This window comes from Oncorhynchus mykiss, chromosome 25, assembly GCF_057628025.1.
Source record: "Oncorhynchus mykiss isolate SJ-2025 chromosome 25, ASM5762802v1, whole genome shotgun sequence".
In the NCBI taxonomy this organism is placed as follows: Eukaryota; Metazoa; Chordata; class Actinopteri; order Salmoniformes; family Salmonidae; genus Oncorhynchus; species Oncorhynchus mykiss.
Window position 1 is genome coordinate 46,754,821 of NC_143046.1, and position 25,466 is coordinate 46,780,286.

At 40.7% G+C, this 25,466-nt stretch overlaps 2 protein-coding genes across 4 annotated transcripts; one reads left to right on the forward strand and one right to left on the reverse strand.

The window, feature by feature from the left end:
- Nucleotides 1-7,016: 7,016 nt before the first annotated feature.
- Nucleotides 7,017-18,133, reverse strand: pcmtl (l-isoaspartyl protein carboxyl methyltransferase, like). Of its 2 annotated transcripts, none has more exons than XM_021584298.3 (9): nt 18,105-18,133; nt 17,723-17,861; nt 17,420-17,524; nt 15,406-15,437; nt 15,224-15,328; nt 15,012-15,132; nt 12,402-12,487; nt 7,980-8,149; nt 7,017-7,606 (listed from the first exon to the last, which is right to left on the reverse strand). In XM_021584298.3, exons 2-9 carry the CDS (start codon nt 17,838-17,840, stop codon nt 7,594-7,596), a joined length of 750 nt encoding a protein of 249 aa, XP_021439973.1. In that variant the 5' UTR covers nt 17,841-17,861; nt 18,105-18,133; the 3' UTR covers nt 7,017-7,593. The 2 variants fall into 2 exon arrangements, with proteins under 2 accessions (XP_021439973.1, XP_021439972.1); XM_021584297.3 differs by having other exon boundaries at nt 18,086-18,121.
- On the forward strand, nt 17,719-23,115 carry ccdc32 (coiled-coil domain containing 32). 2 transcript variants are annotated; one of them, XM_036962413.2, is made up of 4 exons: nt 17,719-17,912; nt 18,756-19,033; nt 19,613-19,766; nt 22,342-23,115. In XM_036962413.2, exons 1-4 carry the CDS (start codon nt 17,887-17,889, stop codon nt 22,523-22,525), a joined length of 642 nt encoding a protein of 213 aa, XP_036818308.2. In that variant the 5' UTR covers nt 17,719-17,886; the 3' UTR covers nt 22,526-23,115. The 2 variants fall into 2 exon arrangements, with proteins under 2 accessions (XP_036818308.2, XP_021439974.3); XM_021584299.3 differs by lacking the exon at nt 17,719-17,912 and adding an exon at nt 18,130-18,407.
- Nucleotides 23,116-25,466: the final 2,351 nt, after the last annotated feature.

Here is a 25,466-nt window from a genome sequence, read left to right on the forward strand (position 1 = left end):
GAATTAATCGAACAAAAGGACCAATTGTGATGTTTATGGGACATATTGGAGTGCCAACAAAAGAAGCTCGTCAAAGGTAATGCATGTTTTATATTTTATTTCTGAGTTTTGTGTAGCGCCTGCAGGGTTGAAATATGCTACCCTCTTTGTTTACTATTGGGCTATCATCAGATAATAGCTTCTTATGCTTCCGCCGAAAAGCCTTTTTAAAATCTGACATGTTGGCTGGATTCACAATGAGTGTAGCTTTAATTGAGTATCTTACATGTGTGATTTAATGAAAGTTAGATTTTTATATAATTTTTTTTTTATTTGCCGCGCTGCATTTCCCTGTTTTTTGCCCGTGGGACGCAACCGTCCCCTATACCATAAGAAGTTTTTAAAGAATGGTGTTGCATCCCTCCAATAGTGTTCCAGACACTATTCCAAGGTGCATTAAAGCTGTTCTGGAGGCTTGTGGTGGCACAACGTCAAGACAATTTATGTTGTTGTTTTCTTTATTTTGGCAGTTTCCTATACCTTATACAGAGGGGATTAACTTAGCATGTTATTAAATAAATTAATGTTGAAAATAGATAAGGAGAGACTTTAGTCTGAGGACACCTTTGCACACACCAGTGTCACAGACATTACATTGAAAAGAACAGTTTGAAAATGATCAAATCTAAACTAAACTATAAAATAAATATAATTAATAATTAATTGAGAGATAATGAATGTAAACATCTTCATGCAGATGGATGAAATAACCATAGTGGCACACTTTTCAAATGTTGTCTGTTTTAGATGGCATTTTTCATGGGCATCAGACTGGCACGGTACAGTATTCCTCAGCAAAATGGCATAATCTTCTGATGGGTACAGTGGCAGAGAAAAAACAGCTAGCCAATTGCCAGTGCTGGAGAAATGAACTGGATCTCTACTTAAATGAAAGCCCAGCAGTTCTGTTAGGAAGCACTAACTATAGGTTTAATGGCATTAAACATGTAACATAGCTGATTATTAACCATTACTCTCGATCCTAGACCAAAGTTCAGATTAGATGATTCATTGTGAAATGTTCACAGTTCACACTTTCCTTACTGAAATATATAATATGGTTGGTCATTTGGGAACAATAATTCTGAGAGCATGCCTTTTTGTACTCCTTGCCCATTTATCTTCCTATCTCTTGTCATAAGCAACATCTTGCCTTAGGGGAGAACGATACAAATGTTCCCAATTATGGAAATCTTTCCACTTTCCACAATATTCCACTGAGTATTTATGGCACTGCTGCTGTTGGAGAAAGTGTTTTTTGTCACCATAGGTCTCCTTGTCCTTCTAGAATGGCAGCTTATTGGTGTGGAGGCACTCTGCATATCAGCTGCTGCTGGGCTGTCTTGACTTTTTAGCCAACTACTGCATATCATATAATTCAGCTCCACACGCTGATAGAGCTGGAAGAGTTGGATCCATGGCCTTTTGCTGTGCGGGCATCATTATGCACCCTACTACTGCCTCGTTGTTCAGAAAGCTGGGGATAATCCTACTTCTGGTGAAATGTGTAGCATGTGGATTTGCCACCTTTTTCCAATCCCTATGTTGCTTTTTCAGTCCTAAAAAAACTGTGGTAAAATAATGTTGCCATGTTCATCTAAACAGGGAACTGAAGGTCTGCCATCCTGCTCAGCATGATAACCTAGGTCCTCGACCTCTGCAGTCAGAGGGGCTTTTGGGAGTTCAAAGGAATTTCAATAAAGACCAGGGTAATTACCTTTACCCAAATCAACAGCGCCAAAGACAGTCAACTCAGAGTTCATCTGACGCGCTAGAAGATTCCAATGAGACTTGGCTGAGTGATACTGAACCAGGGCCCTCAAACCAACAGATATCTATTAAAGCAGAGGGAGAACTTGAATCACAACCAGGGCACCTTATTAATGGACAGAGAGACACCCTACGTCTCTCCCTGAGAGAGACCACCTATGAGACAGCCTTTCCCGGATGTGGGAGGGGTCATACAAGCCAGAGTGAAGGACCAGTCATGTTGCCAAACAGTAAACCAGATTTGCCTGATGTATGGATCAAACGAGTTGGGCCAAGGGAAGATACAAACTGAATGCGATTTCAAAATAATCTAAGCATGCAAAAGTGTTCAGTTCATCGTCTGTCAGCTTCATTCGCTCAATCAGAAACTATCCTTTGATAAAGTATTATCATAAACAGGTCTAGTTAATGCAGATACTGCTTCATGTGGAATGTTATGTGACAAAGATTCTTCATAATGGATTTAGAAAAGTTGAAAATTCACAGCTAGATAGACACTGGAACTTGGATAGTCACTGGCCTTTTTGTCTTGGACTGAACCACAAATTGAATAATTTCCCAATACATTTTAGATGTGAGAGAAGGTGCTCTTTTGCAATGCTTGTGCCTGTGCTATTAACTTGTGCCATGCGATTAGAGGCAAAGACCACTAAAACAAGAGGCACACCTCACTTTATCTTAACATGGAAAAGTGATGTAATTCACATCAAATCACTGAAAATAGTTCAGAGATGGAGTCATTTCTATATACATTGTGTAACCATTTTAATGTCAGAACGTACCACCTATTGCTTTTGCTCCAAGTCAATGCCAAGAAATGTAACATTAATTTGGCAACTGTGAAGACAATTTTGTGTGTATTAATTATTTAGGGGAACTTGAACAGCACTGTTGCAGACCTGCGGGTACAGAGCTATATTTGAGCCTTGTTTTTTTAAATATTTTTTTTATGTCACCTTTAATTAACAAGGTAGGCCAGTTGAGAACAAGTTCTCATTTACAAATGCGATCTGGCTAAGATAAAGCAAAGCAGTGCGATACAAACAGCACCAGAGTTACACATGGAATTAACAAACGTACAGTCAATAACACAATATAAAGTGTATATACAGTGTGTGCAAATGAAGTAAGATTAGGGAGGTAAGGCAATAAATAGGCCATACTGGCGATATAATTACAATTTAGCAATTAAACACTGGAGTAATAGATGTGCAGAAAATGAATGTGCAAGTAGAGATACTGGGGTGCAAAGGAGCAACAAACAAAAAAACAATATGGGGACAAGGTAGTTGGGTGGGTTATTTACAGATGTGCAATGATCTGTAAGCTGCTCTGACAGCTGATGCTTAAAGTTAGTGAGGGAGATATGAGTCTCCAGCTTCAGTGATTTTTGCAGTTCGTTCCAGTCATTGGCAGCAGAGAACTGAAGGAGAGGCGGCCAAAAGAGGAATTGGCTTTGGGGGTGACCAGTGAAATATACCTGCTGGAGTGCGTGCTACGCGTGGGTGCTGATACCATTTTGGTGACCAGTGAGCTGAGATAAGGCAGGGCTTTACCTAGCAAAAACGTATAGATGACCTGGAGCCAGTGGGTTTGGCACGAATATGAAGCGAGGGCCAGCCAACGAGCATATGGGGCTTTGGTGAAGAAACGGACGGCACTGTGATAAGATTGCATCCAATTTGCTGAGTAGAGCGTTGGAGGCTATTTTGTAAATGACATCGCCAAAGTCAAGGATCGGTAGGATAGTCAGTTTTACAAGGGTATGTTTGGCAGCATGAGTGAAGGATGCTTTGTTGCAAAATAGGAAGCTGATTCTAGATTTAAATTTAAATTGGAGATGCTTAATGTGAGTCTGGAAGGAGAGTTTACAGTCTAACCAGACTGAGCATGCATTTAGTTTTACTTGCGGTTGGAGGTTGGAGCGGTTGGAGGCCACGGAAGGAGTGTTGTATGGCATTGAAGCTCGTCTGGAGGTTAGTTAACACAGTGTCCACAGAAGGGCCAGAAGCATACAAAATGGTGTCGTCTGCGTAGAGATGGATCAGAGAATCACCAGCAGCAAGAGCGACATTATTGATGTATACAGAGAAAAGAGTCGGCCTGAGAATTGAACCCTGTGGCAACCCCATAGAGACTGCCAGAGGTCCAGACAACAGCCCCCCCCTGATTTGACACACTGAACTCTGTCTAAGAAGTAGTTGGTGAACCAGGCAAAGCAGTCATTTGAGTCTGCTGATAAGAATGCAGTGATTGACAGAGTCGAAAGCCTTGGCCAGGTCAATTAGTACGGCTGCACGGTAGTGTCTTTTATCGATGGTGGTTATGATATCGTTTAGGACCTTGAGTGTGGCTGAGGTGCACCCATGACCAGCTCTAAAACCAGATTTCATAGTGGTGTGGTGGTATTCGAAATAGTCAGTAATCTGTTTGTTTACTTGGCTTTCGAATACCTTAGAAAGGCAGGGTAGGATAGATATAGGTTTGTAACAGTTTGAAGAGGGGGATGACCGCGGCAGCGTTCCAATCTTTGGAGATCTCAGACGATACGAAAGAGAGGTTGAACAGGCTAATAATAGGGGTTGCAACAATTGCGGTGGATCATTTTAGAAAGAGAGGGTCCAGATTGTCTAGCCCATCTGATTTGTAGGGGTCCAGATTTTGCAGCTCTTTCAGAACATCAGCTATGTGGATTTGGGTGAAGGTGAAATGGGGGAGGCTTGGGCAAGTTGCTATGGGGGGTGCTGAGCTGTTGACCGGGGTAGGGATAGCCAGGTGGAAAGCATGGCCAGCCGTAGACAAATGCTTCTTGAAATTCTCGATTATTGTAGATTTATCGGTGGTGAGTTTTTCCTAGCCTCAGTGCAGTGGGCAGCTGGGAGGAGGTGCTCTTATTCTCCATGGACTTTAGTGTCCCTTACCTTTTTGGAGTTTGTGTTACAGGATGCAAATTTCTGTTTGAAAAAGCTAGCCTTTGCTTTCCTAACTGCCTGTGTGTATATTGGTTCCTAACTTCCCTGAAAAGTTGCATACCGCGGGGGCTATTCGATGCTAATGCAGTACGCCACAGGATGTTTTTGTGCTGGTCAAAGGCAGTCAGGTCTGGAGTGAACTAAGGGCTATATCCGTTCCTGGTTGAACATTTTTTGAATGGGGCATGCTTATTTAAGATGGTGAGGAAAGCACTTTCAAAGAATAACCAGGCATTCTCTACTGATGGACTGAGGTCAATATCCTTCCAGGATACCCGGGCCAGGTCGATTAGAAAGGCCTGCTCGCTGAAGTGTTTTAGGGAGCGTTTGACAGTGATGAGGGGTGGTCGTTTGACCCCGGACCCATTACGGACGCAGGCAATGAGGCAGTGATCGCTGAGATCCTGGTTGAAGACAGCAGATGTGTATTTAGAGGGCAGGTTGGTCAGGATGATATCTATGAGGGTGCCCGTGTTTACGGATTTGCGGTTGTACCTGGTAGGTTCCATGATAATTTGGGTGAGATTGAGGGCATCTAGTTTAGATTGTAGGATGGCCGGGGTGTTAAAGCATATCCCAGTTTCGATAATGAAAAAGGAATGTCTTGCACATTTATTGGCAGGCCTGAATTTGACAAACTGAGATTTTACTGGCCTGTGGCTCCATCCATCATGTGGCTCCTTCAGATAATTCACATCACTGTGCAAAGAAATTAAGATTCAGCATAGAGTAATACAATCTCTATTTACACTTGACAAGGTATTCAAAAATGTAAATCACAACAGTAGTGCAGACTGCGTTTACAACATTGCACCACCAGCTGGAACATCAGTTGAAATATACAGTACCAGTCAAAAGTTTGAACACACCTACTCATTCAAGGGCTTTTCTTTATTTTTTACATTTTCTACATTGTAGAATAATAGTGAAGACATCAAAACTATGAAATCACGCGTAACCAAAAAAGTGTTAGACAAATCAAAATATAATTTTAGATTTCAAATTCTTCAAAGTACCCACCCTTTGCCTTGATGACAGCTTTTCACACTCTTGGTATTCCCTCAACCAGCTTCATGAGGTAGTCACCTGGAATGCATTTCAATTAACAGGTGGGCCTTGTTAAAAGTACATTTTGGGAATTTCAGTCCTCCTTAATGCGTTTGAGCCAATCAGTTGTGTTGTGACAAGGTAGGGGTGGTATACAGTAGATAGGGCTATTTGCTAAAAGACGAAGTACATATTATGGCAAGAACAGCTCAAAAAAGCAACTCTGCCTAGAAGGTCAGCATCCCGGAGTCGCCTCTTCACTGTTGACGTTGAGACTGGTGTTTTGCAGGTACTAATTAATGAAGCAGCCTGTCTGTTTTGCACCGGGGCCTCCACTCCTCTTTATATTCTGGGTAGAGCCAGTTTGCACTGTTCTATGAAGGGAGTAGTAACAGCGTTGTACAAGATCTTCAGTTTTTTGGTAATTTCTCACATGGAATTACCTTCATTTCTCAGAACAAGAATAGACTGACGAGTTTCAGAAGAAAGGTCTATGCTTCTGGCCATTTTGAACCTGTAATCGAACCCACAAATGCTGATGCTCCAGACACTCAACTAGTCTAAAGGCCAGTTTTATTGCTTCTTTAATTACCACAACAGTTATCAGCTGTGCTAACATATTTGCAAAAGGGTTTTCTAATGATACATTACCCTTTTAAAATTATCAACTTGGATTAGCTAACACAACGTGCCATTGAAACACAGAGGAGTAATGGTTCCTGATAATAGGCCTCTGTACTCCTATGTAGATTTTCCATTTAAAAAAAAATTATGTCGTTTCCAGCTACAATAGTCATTTACAACATTAACAATGTCTACACTGTATTTCTGATCAATTTGATGTTATTTTAAATTGACATTTTTTTGCTATTCTTTCAAAAACAAGGATCGAATCCCCGAGCTGACAAGGTAAAAATCAGTCGTTCTGCGCCTGAACAAGGCAGTTAACCCACTGTTCCCCGGTAGGCTATCATTGTAAATAAGAATTTGTTCTTAACTGACTTAACTGACTAAATAAAGGTTCAAATAAATAAATATATACTATATAAAAAATTATCCACTTTAAATTCTGTCTGAAACACAACAAAATGTGGAAAAAGTCAAGGGGTGTGAATACTGTAGATGGATAATCCACAATGTCTCAAAAAAGGCAACATTATTTCTCATACATTTACAAACAAGCAAGCATTTTCATTACAATGTTTTTATTAAGAGGTTATGGCATTTGCGCATAATCATTTCAATTATTTTGTCTAAATAAAGTGGATGTATTCCCATCGCTATGTAAAAAGGGTTGTTTTTCTGTTACTAAGACAGTAATTGTGGTCATTTAGGTCACTATGTTTACTTGGATTCACGTCAGACATTAGAAACATTTTTTATGAATTTCTTCCCTTTATCAAGACATGTAACCTTCATGTTGGTTGGTGAAGCCCAATCACTGAATTTGTATGAGTGTTGCATCTTTGTAAAATTACATCATACGTTTATTTTATGAAACCTTATAATAAATAAGCCAACCTTTCAGCCAGACATCTGTGAGGAACATAAACATTGTGTTCTGATGTTCTGAATGCAACTCCAATTGCAACCATTAATCCAACAGCCCTTGGCAACCCTCTGGGACAACTGTCATCTGCAACCCAGTTTTAGTCAATAAGCACATAGGACGTGTTGCTAGGCTGCAGACAGATGGCGATCTAGGGAACACAAGAGCTGCAGCACCAGCGCCACCTCCTGCAGGGGCAGCCACACGACACAGCAGTCAGAGCTCACCTCTGGAAAGAGAAACACAGAACCACATCTCTCAGGAGAAATAATTCTAGATGTGAGATGATGAACTAATGATGAACCTCCTGACGGCAGGTGATGGTGACAAACTTCAACTTGTGTCAAGTTGGCTGGACGTCCTTTGGGTGGTGGACCATTCTTGATAAACATGGGAAACTGATGAGCGTGAAAAACCCAGCACCGTTGCTGTTCTTGACTCAAACCGGTATGTCTGGCACCTACTACCATACCAGTTCACAGGCACTTAAATATGTTGTCTTGCCCAACAAGTGACATCAATAGTAGCATCAAAGTAGCCAGCGTGAAAAACCCAGCACCGTTGCTGATTATAGCTTTCACCTGGTCTGTCTGTATACGTACCCAGGCCATTGGCGTCGCTTGTCAGTCAAAGGAACATAGATCACCCCCATAAGGGCTTTCCTGATGAAGGTGCCGTCACTCTGGCGATCGTACTGTTCTAGGACCTGGCTTCCCCCATCAGGACCAACAGGCAAAACCAGCCTTCCACCAGGCTTCAACTGATCCAATAGCTGTGTAATGAAGGCATAAATGATGAGAAAAATGCACATTTACTTTCCCTCCCTTGTGTAAAGACAATGTTGTAAAATTTGTGTCAATGACATTATAATGCTCTGATATAATTCCCATAATGATTTAAAATGCTCTGAAATACTAATACCATTTACAGTGCCTTGCGAAAGATTCGGCCCCCTTGAACTTTGCGACCTTTTGCCACATTTCAGGCTTTAAACATAAAGATATAAAACTGTATTTTTTTTGTGAAGAATCAACAACAAGTGGGACACAATGATTATTTCAAACTTTTTTTTCAAACTTTTTTAACAAATCAAAAACTGAAAAATTGGGCGTGCAAAATTATTCAGCCCCCTTAAGTTAATACTTTGTAGCGCCACCTTTTGCTGTGATTACAGCTGTAAGTCGCTTGGGGTATGTCTCTATCAGTTTTGCACATCGAGAGACTGACATTTTTTCCCCATTCCTCCTTGCAAAACAGCTCGAGCTCAGTGAGGTTGGATGGAGAGCATTTGTGAACAGCAGTTTTCAGTTCTTTCCACAGATTCTCGATTGGATTCAGGTCTGGACTTTGACTTGGCCATTCTAACACCTGGATATGTTTATTTTTGAACCATTCCATTGTAGATTTTGCTTTATGTTTTGGATCATTGTCTTGTTGGAAGACAAATCTCTGTCCCAGTCTCAGGTCTTTTGCAGACTCCATCAGGTTTTCTTCCAGAATGGTTCTGTATTTGGCTCCACCCATCTTCCCATCAATTTTAACCATCTTCCCTGTCCCTGCTGAAGAAAAGCAGGCCCAAACCATGATGCTGCCACCACCATGTTTGACAGTGGGGATGGTGTGTTCAGGGTGATGAGCTGTGTTGCTTTTACGCCAAACATAACGTTTTGCATTGTTGCCAAAAAGTTCAATTTTGGTTTCATCTGACCAGAGCACCTTCTTCCACATGTTTGGTGTGTCTCCCAGGTGGCTTGTGGCAAACTTTAAACGACACTTTTTATGGATATCTTTAAGAAATGGCTTTCTTCTTGCCACTCTTCCATAAAGGCCAGATTTGTGCAATATACGACTGATTGTTGTCCTATGGACAGAGTCTCCCACCTCAGCTGTAGATCTCTGCAGTTCATCCAGAGTGATCATGGGCCTCTTGGCTGCATCTCTGATCAGTCTTCTCCTTGTATGAGCTGAAAGTTTAGAGGGACGGCCAGGTCTTGGTAGATTTGCAGTGGTCTGATACTCCTTCCATTTCAATATTATCGCTTGCACAGTGCTCCTTGGGATGTTTAAAGCTTGGGAAATATTTTTGTATCCAAATCCGGCTTTAAACTTCTTCACAACAGTATCTCGGACCTGCCTGGTGTGTTCCTTGTTCTTCATGATGCTCTCTGCGCTTTTAATGGACCTCTGAGACTATCACAGTGTAGGTGCATTTATACGGAGACTTGATTACACACAGGTGGATTGTATTTATCATCATTAGTCATTTAGGTCAACATTGGATCATTCAGAGATCCTCACTGAACTTCTGGAGAGAGTTTGCTGCACTGAAAGTAAAGGGGCTGAATAATTTTGCACGCCCAATTTTTCAGTTTTTGATTTGTTAAAAAAGTAAAAAAGTAAAAAAAAAAAGTAAAAGAAATATCCAATAAATGTCGTTCCACTTCATGATTGTGTCCCACATGTTGTTGATTCTTCACAAAAAAATACAGTTTTATATCTTTATGTTTGAAGCCTGAAATGTGGCAAAAGGTCGCAAAGTTCAAGGGGGCCGAATACTTTCGCAAGGCACTGTATATAGTAATGCTTTGACATCATAATGCCCTTAACGGTGTAATAATGCTCTGACATAATGGCCTTCATGATGTAATGATGCTCCGATATACAGTACCAGTCAAAAGTTTGGACACACCTACTCATTACAGGGTTTTTCTTTATTTTTACCATTGTCTACATTGTAGAAAAATAGTGAAGGCATCAAAACTATGAAATGACATATGGAATCGTGTAGTAACCAAAAAACTATTAAACAAATCAAAACATATTTTATACTTGAGATTCTTCAAAGTAGCCACCCTTTGCCTTGATGACAGCTTTGCACACTCTTGAGAATGCCAAACTTTGACTGGTACTGTAGATGCGGTAAAGGAGTCAATGGAACACAGACTTTCCATTGACCAGATTGGCGCATATTCAACAAATCTGACCTACAAAGTGGATATTCGTCAAATCTGTCATGATATATGTATTGTAAAGTATTCACAACCCTTGACTTTTTCCACATTTTGTTGTGTTACAGCTGGCATTTAAAATGTATTACATTTGGATTTTTTCATCTTTGGCACAATAACCCATAATGTCAAAGTGGAATGTTTTTGTTGTTACATTTTTCACTAATTCATTGTCTTGAGTCAATAAGTATTCAACCTCTGTTATGGCAAGCCTACATAACTTCATGGGCTTAATAGTGCAATAATAGTGTTTAACATGAGCAATGAATTTCAAACACAGATTCAACCACAAAGACCAGGGATGTTTTCCAATGTCTCGAAAAGAAGGGTACCTTCTAGATACATTTTTATTTTAAAGAAGACACTGAATATACCTTTGAGCATGGTGAAATGATTAATTAGGCTTTGGATGGTGTATCAATACACCCAGCCCCTAAAAAGATACAGGCGTCCTTCCAAACTCTGGCATTTCACCATGATGTAAATGGTGACTTTAAAACAGTTACAGAGTTTAATGGCTGTGATAGGAGAAAACTGAGGTTGGATTAACAACATTGTAGTTACTCCACAATACTAACCAATTTGACAGAGTGAAAAGAAGGAAGCCTGTACAGAATAAAACATATTCCAAAACATGCATCCTGTTTGCAACAAGGCACTAAAATAATACTGCAAAGAATGTGGCAAAGCAATTCACTTTTTGTCCTGAATACAAAGTGTTGTATTGGATTTGCCTCAAACATAACATTACTGAGTACCTCTCTCATAATTTCAAGCATAGTGGTGGCTGCATCATGTTATGGGTATGCTTGTAATCATTAAGGACTGGGGAGTTTTTCAGGAAAAAAAGAAACGGAATGGAGCTAAGCACAGGCAAAATCCTAGAGGAAAACATGGTTCTGTCTGCTTTTCACCGGACACTGGGAGATTAATTCACCTTTCAGCAAGATAATAGCCTAAAACACAAGGCCAAATCTATATTTGCTTACCAAGAAGACAGTGAATGTTCCTGAGTTTTGACTTAAATCTGCTTTAAAATCTATGACAAGATCTGAAAATGGTTGGTTAGCAATGATCAACAACCAATTTGACAGAGCTTGAAGAATTTTGAAAATAATGTAAATGAGATATTTCTGTATTTAATTTTCAAGAAATCTGCAAAAATATCTAAAAACAAATTTTCACTTCGTCATTATTGTGTGTAGATGGGTGACAAAAAATGACCATTAAATCCATTTTGATCCCACTTTGTAACACAACAAAATGTGGAAAAATTCAAGGTGTGTGAATACTTTCTGAAGGCAATGTAAGTCCGATTTGGATATATTTTCTCTGCATACAATGGCTAAATGCTAACTCCTGTTTGTATAAGCTGGTTAGTATAGCTAGCATACAGAAATCGGTGGTAGTAGACAAAGTCGATCTTGTCTAATCTCTGCAACTACCCAACGGGCTCGGGAGAGGCGAAGATCGAGTCATGTGCTCTCCGAAACATGACCTGCCAAACCGCGCTTCTTAACACCCGCCCGCTTAACCCGGAAGACAGCTGCACTAATGTGTCAGAGGAAACACTGTTCAACTGACGACCGAGTCAGCCTGCAGGCGCCCAGCCCGCCACAAGAACGCGATGAGCCAAGTAAAGCGCACCGGCTAAACCCTCCCCTAACCCGGACAACGCTGGGCCAAATGTGTGCCGCCTTATAGGAATTCCAGTCATGGCAGGTAATGACACAGCCTGGGATTGAACACTGCGATGTAGTGCCTTAGACCGCAGCGCCACTCGGGAGGTCCTACATACTGAGATTTTTACCTCAACATAGTGTGAAATACACATAAACAATCGCCTAAATGTAAGCTAATTATACCCAGGGGCAATGAAGAGACCCCACATGTTTCCATGGCAATTCCATTGTTTCGCTTATGTTCAATTCACCTCATCTATTACTGATGATAAATTCAAGTCGTCAGTAAAATAAAAACACTGGCTTGAAAGTTATTGATCGGCCAAGTCCTTACAGCTTTAGGGAGCGTAGGCGCGGCTGCCCCTACATGAATGGCATCATATGGGGCTCCATCAGGGTAGCCTAACCGTCCATCTCCGACTGAGAAAAACATAAATATTATGAAACATTGTTATTGTGTGTGGAGAGAGAGAATTTATTTGACAATTTAAAACAATACAATCACACGTGGATAATGCATTTACAATCATCAAGGATAACACAAGAACGTTTGAAAACGTATTTTCATTGTGGTCCTCTTACTAGGCATACATTGGTTAGACATATAACTCATAACAAAACAAAAAGACAGGACGACATTGTCATAGCCTGGGGCATTTACATACAGACGTTTATTTTTAATTGCTCGATCATGAGTCAGCTTTTGATATTCTTTTTAAATGAAGTTATGGTTGGTTTGGCTTTGAGTTGCTGTGGTAGGTTGTTCCACTCAACAGTCCCGGTATATAAAAACAGAGTCTCTGGCTCTGGTGTTGTATTAGTGGACATCTCTAATATAGGAGCAATTATTTTGATAGGTACATAGGGGCTGAGTAAGTAATAATTCTATGGATCAGACAAAGTTTATTTAATTTGACCCTTTTCTCTACAGATAGCCAGCCTAGCTGATTAAAATGCTCAACCACCAGATGAGTACGAGGGGGGAGTTTAAGTACAACTCTCACCAGCTTGTTTTGGCTGGTCTGTCGCTTAGATGATCATTAGATGTTTAGGGATGCTGGTGAACCATGATGTCCATGCATAATCAAAGTGACACTGAACTTGTGCACCTGCCAGAGTCTTTAGGGTGTCACTATCAAGATATTTTGAGGTCCGAGCTAGGAATTTCATTTTTTGGTTTATCTTTGTTAACACCTTCAGGGACATAGTCTATCCAATTCACACCCAAAGTAGCTGACTGAGGTTTTTGGTGTAACCACTGAGTTGCCCACGTTGACACTAAAACTAGGGGGGGCCTTGGAAGCTTTACTCTGGAACCAAAATGTTTTTCCAAGATGCAGAGAAAGGTTGTTATCTGATAGCCATTTAGTGATATTGGATAACTCTGCACTAAGGTTCTCTTCTACTGAGGCTTTGTCCTTATGGGACACCAGTAGAGCAGAGTCATCCGAATACAACTAGTTACAAGAGCAGGCTGATTTCATATCGTTAATGTACAGTAGGAAGAGAAGTGTGCCAAGGTCCTCCCCTGTGGCACCCCACAGCTAATCCCCTTTGCAATAGAATGTTTTCCATTAACATCCATCATTTGGTCTTTACCCGTTAAATAGGATTCAACCCAGTCAATGGCCATTCTCTTAAATCCAAGGGTTTTTAACTTATAGAGCATGATACTATGATCAAACATGTTAAACGCCTTCTGCAGATCCAGCATTACCATTCCACAGAAATGTCCCTGGTAAAATGATTTCCTGATAAAGTCAGTTAAAAACAATAGGTGTGTCAGCGGAGAGGGATTTTTTAAAACCAGACTGTAGTTCATATTAAATATAATTCTTACTAGTATTTTCCTCTATCTTTAGACATCACACTCAAAATAGATACAGGTTGCCCTTGTCTGTTTTGCTGCCCTTTTTGTGGATAGGGATCCCTCTAGCAAGTGTCGTATTCGTGGGAACTCTGTATCACCCATTTAATGTTGAATAAATGGGTGACACAGGGGGCAATAAGTTCAGCACCATCTCTTAAAAACCTGGTAGGGATATTGTTGAGGCCTGTAGCTTTAGAGCAGTTTAATTCAGACCGTCTCTTAACAACTTCAGCCTGAGACACTGCTATAAAGGAAAAGGCATCAGCTTGTACATGCATCATGAAGTAATAGCCTAGGACCTGATCCTAGCATACACTCCAGTACTACCAGGTAGCTTCTCAACCAAATTTGAGGAAACTGTTGTGAAAAAGGTATTGAGATTGTCAGCTGCCACTTCTCCATTGGCCTCAATACTCAAGCTTTTGCAATTTGTTTTCTGTTATCTATATACCAAATGTTTTAAGGACTGCCACATCATCCTAGGATTATGCCTATTCTCTCAAATTCTGTTGTAAAAAATGCTTTTTTGGCATCTTCAATCATCTGACTAGCTTTGTTCCTTAGGGTTCTGTGTCTAGTGAAAGCATCTTCCTCTTTGGTTCTGTTATATTCTAGAAATGCAGTATTCCTTGATTTAATGGCCTCAAGGATTTCCTGATTCATCCAAGTTTCAGTTCTTTGTTTAATTCTTATGGCTTTCCATGGAGCCACTATAAACACCCCCATACTTTATCCATATCTATACATATCTATACATTTAAGTACCGGGTCCCAATTAACTTTATTCAAGTGATCAATAAATGCATCTTTGCTATAATGTTTCAGACACCTAAAAGTTATTGTGTTGTGACAGTTTCTGAGCCTTTTTTGTGCAATAAATCATTGAAAGGTCACTAATCCAATAGGGAATGACACCACTTTAAGAAATCTTAGATTTATCAGACACCAAAACAAACATATAGTGTATCATGACTAGATACAGTTTGCCAACTCAACATTTCCATCTATCATTATTTGTTTGTATGTTGTCTGAACCTACAGCTGAATACATAGCCTTTCATTCACCGGACTTACCGACAAGTCTGATACGCCCTGAAGAGAGCAGCTCGGGGTCGTCAGCCTGGACGTTCCTCACAGAGGTTTGGACCAGCTCATCTATGTGTTCAATCCCTACTACTTTCCCTGAGGGCCCTACCTACAGAGGGAAGGAGACGCAAATGACTATAAGGAAATATCACAAATATGATTATTGTGAAGTACTCATACTGATCGATTCTGGAACTTACCATCCTTGCAAAGCACGCTGTGAGATAGCCACTGCCTGATCCCACATCCAATGCAGATGCCCCGTCCATTAGCTTGTCACTTAGTATCTCCAGGGCATGTGCATGCTGAATAAACACCGGACAGCATCGTGTCATTATCTTTCCTACTTAGAAAACTACAAGTTCTATACTGAGAAACTTACCATGTGTGGAGCACTGATTGTTGCCTTGAATCCTATGAAAACAAAGGAGCTCATTATGTACTGTATGTAGTGATAACATCTATTCAACTGTCAATTATGCTACTTTGTACAAGTTTGTATGCTAATCATAACTGAAGTAAGTCTACACTAAAGTAAGTCTACACACCCCTTGCACAGTCTTCACATTTTGCTGCCTTAAAATTAACTCTAAAAAGGGAATACATTACATTTTTTTCCCGATAGATCTACATAACCTACTTCACATTTTCAAAGTGAAAGAGAAATTATGAAAAATATAATTATACGAAGATGTCTTGATTGTGTATGTCTTCACACCACAGAGTTAATACTTGGTGGAAGCCCCTTTAGCATCCATTACAGCTGTAAATCATTTTGAATAAGATTCCACCAACTTTGCAGAACAATTAGTGTACCAAACATTAAGAACACCTGCTCTGTACATGACAGACTGACCAGGTGAAAGCTATGATCCCTTATTGGTGTCACTCGTTAAATCCAATTCAATCAGTGTAGATAAAAGGGAGTTGACAGGTTAAAGGATTTTTAAGCATTGAGACAATTATTTTGTATGTGTGCCATTCAGAAGGTGAATGGGCAAGACAAAATATTTAAGTGCCTTTGAACAGGGTATGATAGTAGGTGCCTGGCGCACCGGTTTGTGTCAAGAACTGCAATGCTGCTGTATTTTTCACGCTCAACTGTTTCCCATGTGTATCAAGAATGGTCCACCACCCAAAGGATATCCAGCCAACTTGACACAACTGTGGGAAGCAACATGGGCCAGCATCCCTGTAGAATACTTGACACCATGTAGAGTTCATAACTCAACAAATTGATGAGGTTCTGAGAGAAAAAGGGGGGGGCAACTAAAATGAGCAAGGGGTGGTGCAACTCAATATTAGGAAAGTGTTCCTAAGGTTTGGTGTACTCGGTGTATATAATGCAGATCAATGAGCAGAACAACAAAAATATTTCTGAAGTTCTATAACCTATACTTTGTATGTAAATTACACTGAAGTAATTCCTAATGTTGAAGCAACTCAGTATAAGGAAGGTGTTTGTTAATGTTTTGTACACTCAGTGTATATCCATTGTTTTTGTCAAAATTGTTCAAGCTCAGTAAATTTGGTTAGGAATCATTGATCGACAGCAATATGATAAACCTTGTCTCTGATTTTCAAGCTAAATTAAGTCAAGACTGGACCACTCAGGAACACTCAACACCTCTTGGAAAGCCATTCTGGTGTGTCTTTGGCATTACATATTTTGTATTTGTCCTGCTAAAAAATAAAACTATCCCAGGGTTAGGATTTCAGAAGACTGAGGCGGGTTTTCCTTGTACTTTTTTTACTTGAGATTGGCTCCTTTCCTATTTAGTTTGAACATGACAAACCTTCCAGCATACCCATAACATGATGCTAATGCCACAATACTTAAAATTTGGCAAAACATAATAATAATAAATTGCAGTGTTGTGTATTTTTTGTTGTTTTATTAACAACGGCTTCTTTCTTTTTACTTTGTCATACAGGCCAGTAATATGGAGTGAACACAATGTTGTTGATCCTCTGTATTTTGAAGTATTGTGGTGGCAGCATGTTATTGGTAGGATTGAAATATGAATGGATCAATGCCCAGATTTTTTTTAAAGTTAGAGGAAACTCTGCCTCCCTCTTAATACCTAACCCTGGAATAGCATTTGAATTTTGTGTTCCTGAATAGTCCAGTCTCAGTCCTGAGTTAAATCTGCTTGAAAATAAGATTAGATTCATCCAAACTTACTGAGCTTGAGCAATTTTTACAAAAAAAAAAATGGAAAAACAATGGATATAGAGTATCTTGCCCTAAGATGGTAGAATCTTATTCAAAATGATTCACAGCTGTAAGTACTGTATTAACTATTGGGTGTGAAGACAAACGCAATCAAGACACCATTTAAAAAAAAATATTTGGAAAACATATTAGATGTGTAGAATTTCACTAGGCACTGTACCTATGGACTGAGGGGAGTCAGCATAGGGGTAGTCTCTGGAGTAGATCCCTCGGTCGGTGGCAAGCATGGCGTCAAAAACCCGATCACTGCGGATAACCCCATGTTCTTTGGAGTAAGGTCATTTTCAAAGACAATTATTGAACACAGTGGCTTTTTAGCAGGATATGCAGTAACCAGAAAATATATATACAGTAACCAAAAAAGGTTGAGAACCACAGGTCAACATAACATGTTTCCATCTGAACATTCCACAATGTCGTGTCCTGCTGAACACAGCCCAGGACTGACATCAGTCTCTCATACCTCTCAGGCGGTCGATAAGTTCTGGGTGTGTCTTTCCAGTGGACATCCATGCCATGGTTCTTGAAAGCAGCACACCCATAGGGACTGCCACTACAACCAGTCTGAACACTGCTTGCATCTCCTACACTGGTGGAGCTCCCTGACAATGAAAATAAAACCACACAATGTCACACAAAGACCCCATTGCAAGGTATGCCCAGACCGACACACACACACGTTTATAAAAACAATCGAAAATATCAAGTTTGCTAGCTTGCCATCGAACGTAACAAAAACGGTTGGTTTATTGCTTGTATAACTCAGGAAATACTACATCTAACACTAACGTGAGTAGCAAAGATTTTCCAAATGATGAAAACGTACCTTGATAGTAGCTACTTACCACCATCGATCTTCAACATTTGGACTGTTGCAGGACACTTCCTGGTCCCCACAAAGGACTACCATAGCTGGCCAATAACTTTGGGTTTACATAACTGAAAGCCAATGAGCACCAATAGAACCTCAGAATGACTTGACAGGCAGTGACCTCATCTAATCAAATCACTCAAAACACGCCAAAGGAGGAGTATTTGGATTTTGTTTAGGATTCCTGCTAGACTAGTAGGCTAGCTAGCTAACGTTAGCACGTTTATGTCCTACTGCCTGGAAAATACGGTTTAGTTGCTTTACGTTTTATTCGCAGGTAAGACACCAAGATAACATGTTTAGCAGAGTGAACGTTTAGCCTCCATTTAGCTATACTTTTGAAATTCCAATGACAATGTGATTAATTTAAAGCTAACGCGCCAACTTGGTAGCTACGGTTAGCAAGCTAACAAATAACGTAGAAACACTCATTCAATGCTGTAAACAGCAGCTCATTTCTAACTTGGTGAAACGTTTACCAAGACCTTGCAGTTTGTATACAGTTTAACTTAATTGCATTGCTCAATCGAGCTATCACTGAATTGATTTTTAAGCTAGCTATCACTGAATTGATTTTTGAGCTAGCTATCCGTTCATAGAGTTGTTGACATGCTTTTCTCAACAGACCACAGACAGACTGCATCTGCATGAAGATGATTGAGGATTTCGAGAGTCACGAGACTCGGTCCAGTGGAGAGCTGTGGTCAGAAATCTGCTCGAGCCTGCCTGACGTACAGGAGGAAGCTCAAGGCCAAGAGGGGGATGATGCCACACTGTTCACAGATTCATTCCAACCCTCACATGTTGGCAATGGCCTGCAATCTAATGGCATGTCTACGAGTTCCTCCACTCACAGCGTCTGGGAACCTATGGAAGACTCAGATGTCTACATTGCTAGTTTAGGTAAAGTCAATCTAATATCAAACTTCTGTCATGTGTGGCCCTCCACCCTTATCTATGGCCCTTTTGATGGCATCAACCCTGGTCCTTGACTTTAACTCCAACGCCTGTGTGAGTGCTAGGCTGGAACAAAAGCCTGCACACCCAACAGCTGTCTGCTTTACTGTAGTTTTAGAGGCTTAGCCTTCTTTCCAGTTTCTATGTTGGGTTCATGTAAACAGTAGTGTAAAACTTCTCATGCATCAATGTTATGTCCAGAAATAGAGGAATAATTAATTTGAAAGTATCCAAATGCATATCTGGGCATACACTGGTGGAATCAAAATTGTTTTCATGTCATTTCAATGAAATTACGTTGAACCAACGTGGAATAGACATTGAATTGACATCTGTGCCCAGTGGGATTTTACTATTGATTCCATTCTCTCCTTGCAACACACTTCTAAGTCTTATTTCCACACAGCTATTTGGGATGATTGTGAGAAAGCTGTAAATCAAGGTCGGAAATCAAGTTTCTATTAATCCTAATCTCATAGTTCTTAACATTTAATATTAAAGTTCATTATGAATCCTGTCTTTCAGAGAACCGTCTGAAGAGAATAAAGGGCCAGTGCACTGAGGTGACTTCCAGGGAGATGCTGCGCTCCCTATCTCAGGCCAAAAAAGAATGCTGGGATAGATTCTTGCATGACGCTCAGAGCTCAGAACTCTTTCAGGAGGGTGAACTAGATCAGAGGTGAGCTGAAGAGCATAATTTGTTTTGTTGTTCTGTTTGAAGTAGGCCTATTAACCTTCTCCACTAGTTCTGGACAGCTTTGGAGGCTGAGCTTGTAAAGAGTCTTACAGGTCCATGGATTGTTCTGTTACAAACATTTAATTTTTTTTTACATTTAAGTCATTTAGCAGACACTCTTGTCCTAATGCATTCATCTTAAGAGAGCTAGGTGAGACAACTACATTTCATAGTCATAGTAAGTATATTTTTCCTCAAAGATGTTATCAGCAAAGTCACTGCTAGTAGGACTGAGGGGGATAGTAAGACTGATGAGACGAGAGGTGTCAGAACGGAGTGCTCGGATTGGGATGTAGGGTTTGAGCATAGCCTGAAGGTAGGGAGGTGCAGTTCTCTTTGCTGCTCCTTGGGCAAGCACCATGGTCTTGTAGTGGATCCAAGCTTTGACTGGGAGCCAGTGAAGTGTACAAAGGAGGAAGGTGACATGGGAGAACTTGCAAAGGTTGAACACCAGACGGGCTGCAACATTCTGCAGGTGTTTGATGGCACAAGCGGGGAGGCCCAGCACCGCTTCCTGTGTGAGGAAAGGTTGTACTTTACGGATGTTGTAGACCATGAACCTGCAGGAGCGAGTCACTGCTTTGATGTTTGCAGAGAACGACAGGATGTTGTCCAGGGTCACGCCAAGGTTATTTGCTCTCTGGGATGGGGACACCGTGGAGTTGTCGACCATGATGGTGAGGTCTTGGAGCGGGCAGGCCTTTCCCAGGAAGAAGAGCAGCTCCTTCTTGTCGAGGTTGAGCTTGAGGTGGTGGGCTGACATCCAAGCTGAGATATCTGCAGGGCATGCAGAGATGTGTGTTGCTACATGGGAATCAGAGAGGGGAATGAGAAAAATAGTTGAGTGTCAAATCAAATTTTGTTGTCACATACACATGGTTAGCAGATAACAGATAGCAGTTAATGCGAGTGTAGCGAAATGCTTGTGCTTCTAGTTCCGACCATGCAGTAATATCTAACAAGTAATCTAACCTAACAATTTCACAACTACCTTATACACACAAGTGTAAAGGAATGAATGAGAATATGTACATAAAAATATATGAATGAGCGATGGCCGAACGGCATAGGCAAGATGCAGTAGATGGTATAGTGTACAGTATATACATATTAGATGAGTAATGTAGGGTATGTAAACATTATATAAAGTGGCATTTTTTAAAGTAGCTAGTGATACATTTATTACATACATTTTTCATTATTAAAGTGGCTAGTGTGTCATCCACAAAGCAGTGATAGTAGAGACCATGAGAGGATATGACGAAGCTGAGTGACATGGTGTATAGAGAAAAGAGGAGAGGGCCTAGAACCGAGCCCTAGGGGAACACCAGCAGTGAGAACACGTGGTGCAGACACAGATCCTCTCCACACCACTTGGTAGGAGCGACCTGCCAGGTAGGATGCAATCCAGGAGTTGCAGAGCCTGAGAGGAGGATCTGATGGTTCAAAGGCAGTGGATAGATCTAGGAGGATAACGACAGAGGAGAGAGAGTCAGCTCTGGCAGAGCGGAGAGCCTCCATGACACAGAGAGCAGTGACATCAGAGGGGTTGAGTGTTGGTTTCTTGAAGAGGGGAGCAACTATGGCCATCTTCAAGTCAGAGGGGACACAGCCGGTGGTCAGGTATGAGATGATGAGAGAAGGGAAGAGGGGATGGAGTGGGTAGGTTGTCTGGCGACTGGACATCACTACTCACAGGATTTATCTGGAGAGAGAGGGGAGAAGGAGGTCAAGGCGTAGGGTAGTTATGTGTGAGTGAGACCAGGGGACTCAGTAGGCTGAGTGTATGAGGAGCGGATGTCGTCAAACTTTTTTTCAAGGTGGTTGACAATCACGTCCGCAGGGAGGGGGAGTAAGTGTAGGATTAAGAGGTGGTAAAATTGTTTCCCGGGGTTGGAGGTAGAGGCTTGGAATATAATGATAGAAAGTGGCTTTAGCAGAGGATTCCTGAAGAGTAGGTAAGGCGGAGGGAGTGGAAGGATGATAATTTTTTAAACCTCCATTGCCGCTCAGCTGCCCACAGCCCTGTTCTGTGAGCACGCAGTCACTCAGACACGGAGCAGGAGGGGAGGCGACAGTTTGAGTCAAATGAGGCAGTAAGGGAGGAGAGCAGGTTCGAAGCGGAAGAGTCAGGAGACGGGCAGGAGAAGGATTTAGCAGAAGGGAGAGATGATAGAAGAGAGAGAGTGAAGATTGCGAAAGTCCATGATCATCTGGGTATAGGTTGAGTGAGTAGGATTGCAGGAGAGAGTGAGAACTACTTTGTTTATTTTTATCTGAGACCTGGAGGGGGGTTGCAGTGAGATTGGTAGGCGAACAGCCTCTAGTAAAGTAGAGTTCAAGCCTATTACCTGACTTGTGAGTGGGAGGTGACTGGGTGAGGTCAAGAGGCAAGGAGGGGAAAGAAGAGGTGGAAAGAAATTAGTCAAAGTCAGGCATTGGGAGGTTGAAGTCACCCAGTACTTTGCCTCTTTTTGTAATGAAAGGATGTGTCATAACTTCTATCTGTTCTTCACAGTGCCCTTGAGCATCTAAAGCGTTGGCTGGTACCTGAGAAAGTGGCCGTCAGTGCTGAGGAGCTGGAATATCTCCTCCTGCCGTCACTGAGCCGAGAGCATATCTCCACGGACCAATCACAGAGTGGACCAGAGGCAGCCACTCAGAACCCTGAAGAGGATGAGAGTCACACACCGGAGAAATAACTACCTGTTCACTTCAGACATTTTACCAACAACCCTTATATGTTATCATGTGTTATTACTGGACAGGAACATGATGTGATTTCTTATACTGTTGTTATTAGGTCATGTGTGTTTGGCTTGTTTATTAATGTCTTGTCAAAACGGGAAAGAATTCAATGACATATCATTGCAAAAACTGCAACGGTCCATTGTTGATTATGTTACTTTTATAAAATATTGTCATGTTGATTTTATGATATGGTTCAATAAAAAACTGCAGTTCATTGTTAGGGAATATCCCGAAACCACACTAGTTGCATTTTGTTAGGCTACTACACTATGTAGCACCAGAGATCGTCTCTAATGTTGTAATGAGCTTTGGCACTGCTTTTATGATACGAGTCCTATCCAGAGTATTAATAGTTAAGATGGAATCATTATAAATGTAGCTACTATATGTCAATTTCCATATGTATGATAAATGTACTAGGTTCATTACCATGTGTATGATATACTGTACCACATATTTAAGATTCTGTAAGTACGATGAGAGATTAATTTGTATGAAGGAATCTTTTGAAACAAAGTTAATAAACTTGAAAAAAAATGTATTTCTCTACCCGTGTCTTATTCTTTCACGTTCAGAAAGTATCACAAATAATTGGACATGTATACGTTGTACTGTATAGCTAGCTACCCCTAGATGGCAGCATTGTAATCAACAAAATTTAGACGTAAATAAATCAGCATGGCCAAATATGGTGACTGAGGACTCGTCACGTGAGTGACATTCAACATTCAATCAATTTCCTACTGTGTACTTCAGTTAATATTCAGCAGTGGAACTGTCTATGTCATGGAACTGGATCTCAGTGGTAGAGGTCCCCCCCACCAGCCAGATTGCTCCTGATTTGAATACAGCAGTGAAAAGGTGGACTACTTGAAAGGAGATAGGTTGACTGATGACAGCACTGGGCAGATACCCTTCTCACAAGACTTGCTTTGAAGAGTCTATTTTGGATCGCTGTTAAAGTTGTTCAAGTTGTTCAAAAGTCCAGGCTCTGTTGCAGCCGGCCGCGACCAGGAGACCCATGGGGCTGTTGCACAATTGGCCCAGTGTCGTTAGGGGAGGGTTTGGCCGGCAGGGATGTCCTTGTCCCATCGCGCACAAGTGACTCCTGTGGCGGGCCGGGCGCAGTGCATGCTGACACAGTCGCCAGGTGCACAGTGTTTCCTCTGACACATTGGTGTGGCTGGCCTCTGGGTTAAGTGGGCATTGTGTCAAGAAGCAGTGCGACTTGGTTGGGTTGTGTTTCGGCGGATGCACGGCTCTCAACCTTCGCCTGTCCTGAGTCTGTCTGGGAGTTGCAGACAAGACTATTGGATACCATGAAATTGGGGAGAAAACAGGATAAAAAATATATATATATGAATAAACATTAAAAAACTTGTTCAAATACAATTAAAGGTACATGTTCAATGTATTTTTGTAACAAATGTATATAAATGATTCTTGTGTATTTCCAAAGGGAAATTAGAGAACATAGGCTGTCTAAAACATGTGGATTGCAAATAAATTAAATTATTATTTGTCTTTGGTGTTAAGTGTGCATGACATTTTATACTAGATGGTCAACATGCTGGAATACAGTTATTTCAAGCTAAAAGTACAGACTGTGTATTTGATTTAATACAAGATCACTATACAGTATGATACTGAAAACATCTTATTTGCATTTAATCTGATTCAAATGTGTGACATTTAACTTCTTTAGGTATAGGGGGCAGCATTTTCACTTTTGGATAAATAGCGTGCCCAATTTCAACTTCCTGCTACTCAGGCCAAGAATATAAGATATGCATATTTTTAGTAGATTTGGATGGAAAACACTGAAGTTTCCAAAACTGTTTGAATCATGTCTGTGAGTATAACAGAACTTATGTAGCAGGCAAAACCCTGAGGACTAACCATTCAGATATATATATTTTTTTAGGTCTCTGTCTGTTCAGTGAGTTCTCATTGGGAAACAATCTTTCTTAGGCACTTGTTTTCAGTTCCTACCGCTTCCACTGGATGTCACCAGTCTTTGTGCAATGAAGAAGTATGGCCATCTAGGAACCGGGTAACACTGTTGAGAGTTGCACAAGACTTGAAAAGTAGCGTTGGTTTGATGTCTTCCTGTATTGAACACAGATAGACCCGTCTTCAATTTGATTGATTATTAACGTTTAAAAATACCTAAAGTTGTATTACAAAAGTAGTTTGAAATGTTTTGGCAAAGTTTACAGACAACTTTTGAGATATATTGTAGTGACGCATTTTGGAAGCTGTTTTTGGACATTTTGGATATATATGGATGGAATTAATCAAACAAAAGGACCAATTGTGATGTTTATGGGACATATTGGAGTGCCAACAAAAGAAGTCAAAGGTAAGGCATGTTTTATATTTTATTTCTGCGTTTTGTGTAGCGCCTGCAGGGTTGAAATATGCTACTCTCTTTGTTTACTGTTGTGCTATCATCAGATAATAGCTTCTTATGCTTTCGTGGAAAAGCCTTTTTTAAATCTGACATGTTGGCTGGATTCACGAGTGTAGCTTTAATTTAGTATCTTACATGTGTGATTTAATGAAAGTTCGATTTTTATATCATTTTATTTGAGTTTACCGCACTGCATTTTCCCTGGTTTTTGGCCAAGTTAAGAAGTTAATTACAATGTTGTTAATGTGTTAGGAACGTCCTCCAAAGGTTCAGAAAACGTTAGGAAAACAAATTATTCGGTGGGAATTTCATTATTTCAGCATAGCGTTTGGTGCAGGTTTCCTCGTGGTTTTATTTAATGTCGTGTTCCCAAATTGTTCCAAGGTTAAGAAACGTTTTTCTGTAGGAATTTCAGTACTTCCACAGAACATTCCACACAAGTTCTCATGTGGTTTTATGTCCTATTTTTACTACATTCT

Coding starts and splice junctions, on each gene's coding strand:
- pcmtl (XM_021584298.3), bottom strand. CDS start 17,840: ATGCAAGCAGTGTTCAGACTGGTTGTAGTGGCAGTCCCTATGGGTGTG. Junction 17,525..17,722: donor ACTTATCGACCGCCTGAGAG/GTATGAGAGACT, acceptor CTTACTCCAAAG/AACATGGGGTTATCCGCAGT. Junction 15,329..15,405: donor CAATCAGTGCTCCACACATG/GTAAGTTTCTCA, acceptor GTGTTTATTCAG/CATGCACATGCCCTGGAGAT.
- ccdc32 (XM_036962413.2), top strand. CDS start 17,887: ATGTCACACAAAGACCCCATTGCAAG. Junction 17,913..18,755: donor CACAAAGACCCCATTGCAAG/GTATGCCCAGAC, acceptor TTTTCTCAACAG/ACCACAGACAGACTGCATCT. Junction 19,767..22,341: donor GAGGGTGAACTAGATCAGAG/GTGAGCTGAAGA, acceptor TGTTCTTCACAG/TGCCCTTGAGCATCTAAAGC.